The sequence below is a fragment of the Myxocyprinus asiaticus genome, chromosome 16 (genome assembly GCF_019703515.2).
Source record: "Myxocyprinus asiaticus isolate MX2 ecotype Aquarium Trade chromosome 16, UBuf_Myxa_2, whole genome shotgun sequence".
Taxonomy (NCBI): domain Eukaryota; kingdom Metazoa; phylum Chordata; class Actinopteri; order Cypriniformes; family Catostomidae; genus Myxocyprinus; species Myxocyprinus asiaticus.
The window spans coordinates 44,003,088-44,015,653 of record NC_059359.1 but is presented as its reverse complement, the minus strand read 5'-3'; the positions used below and the strand labels follow the sequence as shown (position 1 = coordinate 44,015,653).

The following is a 12,566-nucleotide window of genomic DNA, read 5'->3' as shown; positions in this document are numbered from 1 at the left end:
AAAATAAAAAAAATGAAGAAAAGCCCTCTGCATTGCGAGTTAATCACTCATGTCTGTTATAAGCATTGGCTAGAAAATGTTAAGATTTCACTCGCCAATGATTGATTTGTGTAGCAGAGAAGAACTTTAGCATCGGGATCCTTTCACTGCGTGTTGTGTTGAATGAGTGAGAAAGAAATGGACCGTATTTAGCTACCGTGGGTCAGGATATTTCACGGATGTCACTATATGAAACGCTATAGTTACATTTAAATTGCATTTGACAAGGTCAACTCTGGTTTCGTTTAAACTTTTCACAACATTCTCAAATTACAGCATGGCTACAGACCAGTGCAATGTGCCTGTTGGATGTCTGTTGGAAGGTAAATGTGTTGCAAAACTCTTAGAATCAAATAAAAAAAATAATAGAAACACCTCTGTCAGACGCTCGCAGAACTGCTGCTGTTCTTAACGAGATGGTACCATTTTAGCACTTGTTATACATATCAGTGAAAACTCCATGTAGATACTTGTAAATCGTACAAATTGTGCATATAAACAAGCACGCAACAAAATGCGTAAACTAATTCCTGCAATTCTCCAGCTGTGATCCTTGGAGAATTTTTGGCTACTTGAACCATACTCCACTGTGCGTGGAGACAATATAGACACATGTCCTCTTCCAGGCTGATTCGTAACATCTCCAGTTGATTGGCACTTCTGAATTATTGCCCTGATGGTGGAAATGGATATTTTCAATGTTTTAGCTATTTTCTTTTAGCCACTCCCCATTTTGTGAAGCTCAACAACCTTTTGCCACACATCATAACTTTATTCTTTGGTCTTACCCATTGTGATGAATGACTAAGTCTGTGTCTCGTCTGGAAGGATGCGTCCTCCGGAGGTCGCATTTGTCGGCCACATACGTCATCAAGGCTGTCTCGTTTCATTCTTTGTCTTTCTTTTTCTTATTTTTTATCTATTGTCAATGCCTTTTATGTATATGCACTTACATTTATACAATTGTTAACCTTTTTTGCATTCCCAATAAAAAAAATAAATAAAAAATAAATAAATGAAACGAGACAGCCTCGATGACGTATGCGGCCGACAAATGTGACCTCCGGAGGACGCATCCTTCCAAACGAGACACAGCCTAAGAGAATTTGGCATGTGTGTTACCTCATATTTATACCCCTGTGAAACAGGAAGTCATGGTTGAACAATTTCATGTTGCTAGTCACCCAGGTGCACTAAAAAATGTAAAATATGAATTGGAATATCCTTCAGATATATTTTACTCATAAGAATTTCTAGGGGTGCCAATAATTGTGGCCAATGTGTTTTGGAGAAAAATATTTATTTAATTATGAGATTCTCCCCCTTTTTCAGATAGTTTACTTCAATTAAAGGTTAGATTTTAGTGAATATTTTGGATGAAAAAAACAAAACAAAGGGATAAACAATAAAGACAAATTTTTCACAGACTTCTTTGCTTATGTTTACCAAGGGTGCCAATAATTTTGACCACAACTGTTTATGAATATTTAAAGGGGCAATCATACATTATGTAATAATTAAACTTAAACAGACAAAATATTGAAGATTTTTTATTTTTTATTTTTTACATGGTACTTTTGATATAGTAGCACTTAAATATTAGATGTGAAATTATATTTTAATTTTTAGGTTTCAACCATGTGAATATTTTGTGTTAAAAATGTGTATGAAATCTCAAACAGTAAAAGCTTGCACTGTATCATTACTGTACTGTAAATGCAATTTTATGACAACATATAAATTGATTTAATGTTGAATGAAAAGTTTAAATTTGATTAAAATGATTAAAAGTGAAATATGACAAAATAAACACTCTCACGTAATATAGCATGTGAAGTCATATACTGTAATACTGGATGTTAATATTCTTAGTTTGCTTTATATCTTATTCAGTTTTCATTACGTTTGACATACACTACCGGTCAAAAGTTTTGAAACATTTGACTGAAATGTTTCTCATGATCTTAAAAATCTTTTGATCTGAAGGCGTATGCTTAAATGTTTGAAATTAGTTTTGTAGACAAAAATATATTTGTGCCACCATATTAATTTATTTCATTATAAATCTAAAATTTAATTTAAAAAAAAAAGTTTTTGAAATTGATGACTTGGACCAAATAATAAAGAAAAGCAGCCAATAAGTGCCCAACATAGATGGGAACTCCTTCAATACCGTTTAAAAAGCATCCCAGGGTGATACCTCAAATTCTAGGCAAAGTGTGACTACTATGAAGATGCTAAACTATAACACAGTTTTGATTTATTTTGGATTTTGTTTAGTCACAACATAATTCCCATAGTTCCGTTTATGTTATTCCATAGTTTTGATGACTTTACTATTATTCTAAAATGTGAAAAAAACAAAAACAAAAACAAAAACCTATAATAAAGAATGAGTAAGTGTTTCAAAACTTTCGACCGGTAGTGTATATGTCATGTCAAAAGTCTGGCAAGTAAAAACAAAAATGTATTAGTCAAAGAACTCTTTACACATATCCAGGGTTTGGAATGTAGAAGTAAGAGATAGCAGGATAAATGTATATTGCGGTGAATGGGTGACCACAGAAAATAGTATTTTTGCTTACCCATTTGATCCAGCAGCAAAAGAAAAAAATCCACTATTATGCTTTGACAGCTTTCCAAAAGAAGAAGAAAAAAGAGAGAGCAGTGGAATACAGCAGTAAGAAGAGAGAAAGAAGCCAAATTTTCTGTCACTGCCTCAGCAGCCATATTAGAAACCTCATTGCAGCTGATGAGGTAATTTCAGGGTACCAGTAATATAATACAAAGTATAATTCCAAAAAATTGTGTAATTCAAATTTACACAAAATAAAAATAAAAAATTGCAAATATAAAAACATTTTTGCTAGATTTACGCTGCTAAATAAGGCGGAAACGTGTCATCACAGTCTATGAAAAGGGTCCATGGAGATTCTCTCTCCAAACGTGTCCGTAGTGGGTTGAAGAAACACCTGGAATATTTCTTAATAAATTTCCCATATCACCCCCCATCCCACCCACCCCCATTTTAGCAGAACTTGAGGGATATTTAAACCAAAGTAGTGAAATTATTTTGATAAAAGAGAACTAATATGATTTCCATTTGTAAAAACTCTGAGTTTAATATTTGATCCAATTTTTTAAGACATATATATATAGTATGATGTTGGCAATTGAAAATGTACTGCATAGTTTAAATTATCTCAATTCAATCTTCTGTTCCTCCAGATAACTTTGTGGAGTCGTTTGGCCTTGAACCTTCACCTCAGCCGGCCGATTCGGACTTGTGTGCCCACACTGCTTTCCCTCAGCCCCCTCCATCCACCTCTTCCTCCTCATGCTCCATCACAACCCCGGTTTTGGAGACTCAGGCTCCGCCTACAGCACTCCCCTCACAGCCAGCCCCGCATACCGCTGTCAGCAGCTCATTACTGACCCCACCTTTCCCCTCGGCCCCGTCCACCTCATCAAACTTACCAGAAGTGTCCGCTCCATCTACATCCTCAGTTTCCCAGCACTATGTGGCATCGCCCTCCTCGACTCAGCCAGTGCCCCCGCCAAGTGCACCTAGTGTCTGCAGCACAGCGGGCGTGACAACAGAGGTGACAGCAGCAGTAACGCACACAGTGCCTTTGGCTCCTCCTCCTCCTCCCACCATCACCATCGCACCCACGCTCGGCCTGCAGCCCAGCATCGTCATGTCTGATCACAACCTGCAGTGGATCCTCAGCAGTGCCGCCAGCGCCCAGCAGAACCCTGAACAACAGGTCCAGCACTCCACCATTACACCTCACCCGAACAAACTAAAAGTAGCGACACTACTAAAGTTAACATTTTTCGTGACAGTTGTTCAGGAGTTTTCAAAATATTGTAGGAAGGTGTCACTACCAGACTTTTCTCAAACGACCTCAAACTTTTACCTGAAGTGACTAATCCAGACGTGTACCATTATCTTGTTGACACGGAGCGTGTCTCCATGAGTGAGTCGATGAAAGCATATCATAGTTTAGATGCTTACAATTATTTCCTTAGCGGAAAGGTCTGGAATATTTGATCACTCCCATTAAAATCAATGGAACTGTTAACACTGCAAGCGTGTGACTTGCACTGCTTCATATATGATAATGGGAGCGATCTATAAGGTCACTTTTAGAGCCCATTTTGAATTTTCTGAAGAAAAAAATTTAACTCCTCGTAGACCGTATGTCCGATTGATTCGCTTTAAATTTTGCATGTATCATCTAGAGACACTCATCGCAAAAAGTTATGAGATTTATTTTGATCAAACTGACCAAATCGTTCTCATATAACGCTTCAACAAATTCGGTTGCAAGCACGCCAAAATGGATGTGAGGTTGTATCTTCGCAATGCTTTAGCTTATATAGATGAACTTGGTATATGTAATCACAAGCATGGCCTGGGGGTACCTGCGCAGTTTCGGCACAGTGCCACTTAGTGGTCAAAAAATATGAAAAATGGTTATTTTTGCTTATAATTTCTGAATAGTTTGGCCTAAAATTATGAGACTGGTCTCTTTAGATTCCTTGGGGCATACCAAGTTGAATGATACCCAATTTTCCTATGTCGGCCATTTTTTGTCGTAATTTTGTCTTGAATTGCTTAAAATCCCATCACGTTACGAAATTTGGTATGTCATTAAGGGCCAGGTCCTGTAGACTTGTTTGGGGACAGCGCCACCTAGTGGTCAAAAAATACATATAAATGCTTATAACTTTTGATTAATTTGGTCTATTATTAACAGACTTGTGTCATTAATTTCCTTGGGTTATGTCGAGATCGTAGATATCAAATTTGCCATGGTTGGCCATACTTGTCCGCCATTTTGCATTTCAATGAAAACCTACTTTTCAAACTCCTTACAGAACACAGGTGTGGTTTGCCATGTATCAAAAAAAGCTTTTTGATAGACCAAACCGTTCTCGTGTGATGCATAAACAAGTTTAATAGCATGATGCCAATAAGGATCTGAGGCTGTGTCTCTTTGGTGTGTTTCGTGTTTGGGATAGTGACCAAGCCCTTACAATACCATATCAGTTTGGTGACAGCTCCACCTATTGGGCAAAGGTTATAGGCATTTGACAGCATAATTAATCAAACAAATGTCTTTTTCCACCACTCTGCTCTAAAATCCTATCCGGAATTCTATATTCAGTCTAAATGTTTGCCATTGGTGTGCTTGGCCCCGTAGTTGCTGCTTGCAGTTATATTGTATAAATGTATCTGTTCAAGTATTTAAAATAAACAGAAAAACTGAAAAATACAGTTCTGATGAAACTATGAATTATATAATTTAATAGTTATATTATCCCCTGCTAGTAGCTTGTAGTGTAGCTAATTATTTTTCCAAGTGTAGCTTGACTGTAGCTTCCACAACAGGGCACCAGACATCAGTTTTTTCATTTTAGTAATAATTGGGTCATTCTCAAAAGATTTTGTCTTTCCGACTCAATTAATTCAGTTCAGTTTCAGCCCATAAAAGCTGAGGGTCAGCATTTTTAAACATTTTAAATTCTTAAAGGACAATTTAAGTGTTCTTTACTTTATTATTTTATTTTGTTTAACAAATGAAGCAGGGGTTGTAACACCAATGACGATAAAACCAATGACAAATTCTCTTCAAGTCGCACTGAAGTGCCTTGACCGTTTGTCTTGCTGTTTTGACGTATTTCCTACTGAAACAGGAATTGGGGGCGGGACAAACGACTTGTCCTATTTTTAAAAATAGCCAAAAGGCTTTAGTTTACAGACACAGACACACCTTTCCACCATGCTGCTCATGTCAGAGTGGCTTACCGGGAAAACTGAGCGATCTCAATACCGGCCAGCTTTTCATAAGTTGAATGATCTGTCAACATTACTACATAACCAGCCCATAAACGCGCACACACCACATCACACGGCAAGTTATTATTTTTGATTAAAAATTAAGAGGGCAAACCATTTAAAAACAATAATAATGTGCACGGATAAATAGTTTATAATAAAACAGCAACATCCAATAAGAAAATAAGAATTGTCAATTTTGAATTTATGGTGACTTTAAAAGGTGAATTTTCTAAGATGGTGTCAATAGCAACACAAAAAACCACCATTGATTAGATTCAAATAAATCATACCATTAAATAATTTTTTTTTTTATAAAAATCTCTTGTAACACCAATGACGTATTTAAATGAACCATGTGAAAAAAATGATACTTTTTCAACATGGTGGGAAAAATCACTGTATGCGCATTTGAGCAGCCTGTTCTTCCTCTGAACTTTGACCTTGGAAGTTGTTTTCCACAAGATTTTGTCATTTCAAAATACAAGTTTTTAACAGCGATAACACCAATGACATGAAATTAAGGGACAATTTTTTTATTTATTTTTTATTTAAATGATTAATTACTTATTTTGTTTTGCTTTTTGCACACGTGTTAGCCTTTGCACTAATGCTTGACCTGAGAAAACAAAATGAGTAAAAAATAAACACTAAACAAATAACTGTAAATGTCATAGAAGTGATGTACCAGATGAAGGGGGCAAGGGTTTTTTTCAGGTAGTTGACAAATTCAAATATATCTTTTTAAAAATGTGTAAAACAATTTATAGTCAACCCATTTTATATTATTGTATTATATTATTTTCCTAAAGTCTTTTTTGAAAATATTTTTTCACTGCAGGTTTTTGTTTTTGGGATGGCTTTCAGTAATACCCATGGCAGATTTACCTTTCTGATTATGTTTCAGATATTTTTGGAAAATACAGAAATATGAACTAAATTCAAGTTAAAATTGAATGAGTTAAATGGATAACCAGTATAATAAAAAATTATTTCACAGTCACCGTTTGCTGTTTAAACTAAGATTCTTTTTTATATATATATACATGTACTAATTTGCTCTTTTCCTGACTGAAGTATGTCGGCTTTCATTTTCAGGGTCCAAAAGTCGAGAAGGTCTTTTTTACAACAGCCATACCAGTCGGTGGACATTCAGGTACGATCAAACACGCATTAAATAGGTCTGAAACTATGCTGCATATAGCGTGCTGTTCTCTCTCTACAGTTTGGTTGCAGTGTGTCATTTATTATGAAGTTTTTGTCATTATGTTTTAGGGAACGCAGTGCAGCAGATTGGTCTCAGTCTGCCGGTTATCATCATAAAGCAGGAGGAGTCGTGCCAGTGTCACTGTGCCTGTAGAGACTCAGCGAAAGACAAGAGCTCTGCTCAGAGTGCTGCCTCCTCACTGCAAGACTCAAAGAACACATCGCCTCCTCCTCCCCCACCACCTCCTCCTCCCCCAATCACCCCTGAACCCCCTCCCTCCTGCTACCCATCAAAAAAGAGCCCCGTTGTACCCCACGCACCGCCCCTGCCGGACAACCTGTCCGCTCCTGTCACCCCCGACCCCACCACTGATGGCCTGGCCAGCATAGATGTTTCAGATCTGCTCAGCCCAGACACCACGGCCAACATAGAAGCCCTTCTTATGGTCGCAGACGAGTTCTCCATGGCTGATGGAGGCAGCAACAACGCCCCCTAGAGTACGCTGAGGTTCAGGTCGTGTATGGATGAGTAGATCACACTTGTAACCATGCTAAAGACACACATATCTCCCAGGTGTGTCTTTTAGAGGCTTATTCTGGCATACAAAGGCAAAACGCAGTATCTACGATAACACTAAAACTAGAATAATGGATTCAAAGTTTTTGGATTGTCCAGCCAAATGTGGATTATAAAATAGCCTCACTCTGTTTTTTTCTGAATCTGAGTCTAGTTGAGCCAAACCCATCTGTTACAGGACAGATTATAATCTAAGAGATCAGATTTCGGTCATAATTCAATTTGGACAAAATGTGTAGTTACTGCGTTTTGCATTTGCAGGGTAGTATTGTGAAGCAACCTCCTTGAACCAAATGTGAGCGTGTGTTTTGGTGCACTTTCGAGGGAGGGCAGTATATTTGCATTCAGAGCAGTTTAGGGAAAGTTAGTTGAGTTGCTTCCCTTACTTCATTGTACAGAGCCTTTTAAAGGACAGGGAGTGAATTTGTTTAGTGAAAAAGTTTGCAATCCCTCTTAAGATTTGTGTTCCCTCACAATATGTTTACCCATCCCTTACGAAAATGTACCATGGTTTAACTACAGTGACTATGTTTTAGTCATGATATTCATGTCGTAGTTTTATAGGAAAACCAAAACGATGGTAATAAAAATCATTACCATTTTTCGTAAGGGATGAAAATATAGGTATTGTGAGAGAACCCAAAATAATTGTGAGGGAACGTAAAACATGTGTGGTAACGCAAACCTATTTCAGAAAATAAATTCCCTCCCTGTCCTCTAGGGGGCTCTATAGCATGAGTCTCGTTAGCATTTTAACTTTCTTTTGTTTTTGTTTTTTTGTTGTTGGTAGATTATGTAAATGATTCTGGAAGGAAAAGACCACAGGTGTGCACTGGTTACTATGAAATGGGTCCAAATTTGCTTATAGAAATTTATAATACAGAAAAGGAAGTTTTTTTTTTTGCCCAGCCAGGTGCTGTTCTTGAGTTTATAACTTGAATTCCAAGAGATTGATGGGAATGTACTGCACATTTGTTCACTGGTATGTCTAGGACTTTCAGCAAAGTTTGTGGGGTAATGAAACATAAGTATTTTATCTGTAATTTATTACAAAAGGCTACAGTAGTCTTGATAATGTGATTTTGAAATCTTTTATTTGACAGTTTGTCACTCTAGATGAACTTGTCTTTTAAATGTAATTAGGGGTTAGTTTGGATTTAATATTATATGTGTTAATTTATTAAAATACTTAATTGTTGATAAATGTAGCTATTTTTTCCTACTTTTCAAAAAAAAAAAAAAAAAGCAATCTCCAAACTAAGCAAGATTAAGACTATCTTTTTCGGGAATTTCATGAAGCTTGTCAGTTTTGGTCATATTTCACCCCAAAATCAAAAAATACATTATTGTTTGCTTAAAGAAAAGGAAACCAATTTTTGTTTTCATGAGTTAAGCACATTTTTCAATCTCATTTTCAATCTTTCTTAATACCTAATACAAAATAAATATATAAATATATATTATTTGAATTGTAAATCATTTTGAGATCAAAGTAAATTGATGAATAAAATAAAAGAGCTTCATTTTCTTATAATTTATCGAAAACATTTATGAAATTTAAGATGTTTTGTCCTTGTGGTTTAACTTTTTATACTCTATGATGGAATCAGCCAATCAAATACTGACACCTTCGTGATGGGTGTGTGGTTGGGTTTCCTTTCCTGCCTCTCATTGGTTGTTACAGATCTGTATGTTTCCTGCCTTTATTTTCCATGTCCTGCACCTTTCCTTAATGAAACCCTCATGAGTCTCAGTGTGGTGACCCGCTCAGGGATAGAGAAACAAGCAGTGGTTCTCTGAAGCTGTTGTGTGTGTCTGCTTATATGGGTTCCTGACTACATAACTCTGAGCAGCAGAACACAACTAAATCAGAGCTAACCTTTTGTTATTAATCTGCTTGTAGTGCACTACCTAGCCACAGTTCAGCCAACTCAGCGAATGCCTAATTACTTGCGTTCGTTAGCCCCTCATTTATATACCACTGCTGTATAGAGATTTTAAGGAGCTAACCATAATGTAAATATATAGTACCTTTGAAATGATAAATGTTTAAGCCTTTAGATTGTATTTGTATTTTTGTATAGAACTATGAGAAATCAGACTTTGCGTGCAAGATGATAGACGTGACTCTGCACTGCCTTTTACACCAGTGTATCTCTTATGCAGTACTGTTCACATGTATGTAGTTTGGTGAATCTCACGAAAACTATCTGGGTCATATTTCACCTGCAAAGTGGAAAAAAAATTATCTTCACTATAATGCATAAGTAATTATGTATTTTTTAAATTGTAAAGTATTTGTACATCATAGTAGTATTTATTGTACTTATTTGAATTTAGGATGATTTTTTCATTAATGTATTACAATAATGAGAATAAGAATTCTACACATTACAATAATTTATATGGAACTTGGAGGTGGTGCTCACTGTAATAATAATGTTGAAAGTAATGTTACAGCCCATAAAATATAACTGTAATTATCAAGTAATGTCAAAAGCAGTGTCACAAAACATACAATTATAATTGTTCTAAATTAGGCTTAATTTTTATTTAGCATACTGTTTTATTAATAATGTCTATATTTTATTTATATATATATATATATATATATATATATATATATATAAAAGTAATAATATTTTTATTTGATCCAGACATTTCTTCATGAGGTTCACTGAAATGGACTCATTTAGGACAAAAATGGCCTTACAACTCTTACAGTCACATAGTCATAGAGTTATTTAACCTCAGATATGTATGTCTTTGATTTTCCACATCATTTCATGTTCCTCGCTGTTTCAGATATCTCCTACAATTGACTCAACATGAATGTTTTTATTTGGCCTGATATTAAAAGAGCCTTTGTCCTGTCCAGTGCCAAGTAAACATGAATTGTCTGTTTCTCAGTGAAGCCCTCACTTATGGTACGTTACTTCAGTAGGTCATCATACAATCTGTGAATACATCTCTCCCTCAAAATTCATGTTTTGTTTCATAATAACAGCTGAATGAACAGTTGATCTGTTGTGTACAGTAGCTTTGATATTTATCCATTACGTTTTTTTTTTCCGTTTTTTTTCCTCAAATGTCCATTAATGGCAACTGTGCAAACTGAGTACTGGAACATTGTAATCCTTACAGCTTGAACAACACAGTTATTTCCCCTAAACTAATTAAGTATTCATTTAAAACGAGATGGCACTTATGTGGGGTCTGGCCAATTTATATGATCAAAACATTCACATTTCATGTAGTTTGGACTAGTTCAATTATGTAATATTAGTATAGATTTGAAGCCACTTTTTATTCAGCAAGTAACTATGCAATGTGACATAGAGCTTCAAGAATACAGGAAATAAACATCTACTCAGCCACACTTTACCTCCCTTTGTACATATCCACAAGCAAATGATCACGTGTCAGGATTCAGTGCTTATATTTTTATCATATGCAAATTATTAGAGCAAAACAGTTGTGTCCTATTGCAATGAATTGGTAACTTTACAAGCCTTTTTTTGCTTTTTTTACCTTAAAATTGTATAAGAAAATGTCTAAGCTGTCTGTTTTGTATGCTCACCCATCATATTGTTGCGTGTACAGTTATGTTTGATGTGATTGAATGTGTTGTGTTTCATCATGTATCTGGGCATTGCAATGTTCTGTATTTTCCTGTTGAAAATGATTGCTGCTTCAACTTTTTAAATTGACCCCATGTAGGTTTTGTTTAAACACACAGGTTAAAAATCTTTGTTTTTCTCCTGAAAGAAATTTTGATAACACTTTAGTTAATGCATTAGGTATCATGAACTAACAATGAACAAATGCATTTTTTTTTAAAAAACAGCATTTATTTATCTTGTTAATGCATGTTAATAAAAATACAGTAGTTCAATGTTTATAGTGCATTAACTTGATTTTAAAAATGCATTACTAATTGTTGAAATTAACATTAGCCAAGATTAATAAATGCTGTAAAGTATGGTTTATTGTTAGTTCATGTTAACAAATGTAACCTAATCATAAAGTGTTACGTACATTTTTGCTCAAGATTAACTTTTGGGCTTTCTGTGTTTATTTCCAGTCATTCCACCTTAGTCAGGTGCTGTAATTATCATTCTAGAAACTTTTGAAGGCATTGTAACAAAAGAGTAGATTTGATCTGTGAAACTAACAGATGTGGGTCCTTTTCATGGTAACTGAAAATGTTTGCTTGACATTGATGATATGTATTAAATTCTGGTTTAGGCAGCATCAAAAGGACACTAGACGTTTGGAGTAAAAAAATAAAAAGTACGACTGGCATGTTAGTGGAGTCTCAAAAACAGATGAGGTAGAGAAAACTAAATGCTTCCATAAGGACTGCTTTTGATACCCAAAGTGTGAGGAAACTGTAAATGTAAAGATCTGTATTTTTAAAGAATGTATAATGTGAAAATTCTAATATGCTTGTTTTGTACAAAGTATGGCAAAGTAATAACTTTTTGAATCAAAAAGCAATACAATACCAGTGAAATCTTGTCTGATTTGTTGCATTATTTCAGTGTCAGTCATTTTTGAAAGAATCACATTGCCACCAACACTTTCATGGCAAGATTTATTCATATACACTTACAGAAACTTCAGTATTAACTTATCATTGATGTGGCACAGCTCAGTTTTCCAGACCTGAGGTATTCCCAAGGCCTCTTCCTACCAAATGAAGTCATGATTTAGGAGTGTTTTAAACATCAACATTCTATAAGATGCAATACTGTAAACCAACACAAATGTTTTCTGGATTTTCAGTAGATCTTGGAGGATCTGCTCTTGTCGGTCAGAAATTTTGCCATCAAGAGCCTCAAGATCACTCTTAGAAGGTCTGGAAGGAGACCATTTTAAAATGAAATGAATGGATGA

The 12,566-nt window shown here is 35.3% G+C and overlaps 1 protein-coding gene across 1 annotated transcript in view; it reads left to right on the top strand.

Annotated features, from left to right (window-relative positions):
- The window catches only part of LOC127453878 (metal regulatory transcription factor 1-like), a 63,095-nt gene extending 50,908 nt beyond the window's left edge, over positions 1-12,187 (top strand). Inside the window, exons 9-11 of the mRNA XM_051720624.1 lie at positions 3,268-3,806; positions 6,983-7,040; positions 7,160-12,187. Coding sequence (XP_051576584.1) covers positions 3,268-3,806; positions 6,983-7,040; positions 7,160-7,587 — 1,025 coding nt within the window. The 3' untranslated portion in view covers positions 7,588-12,187. The remainder of the gene's footprint in view (positions 1-3,267; positions 3,807-6,982; positions 7,041-7,159) is intronic.
- The last annotated feature ends 379 nt before the right edge of the window (positions 12,188-12,566 follow it).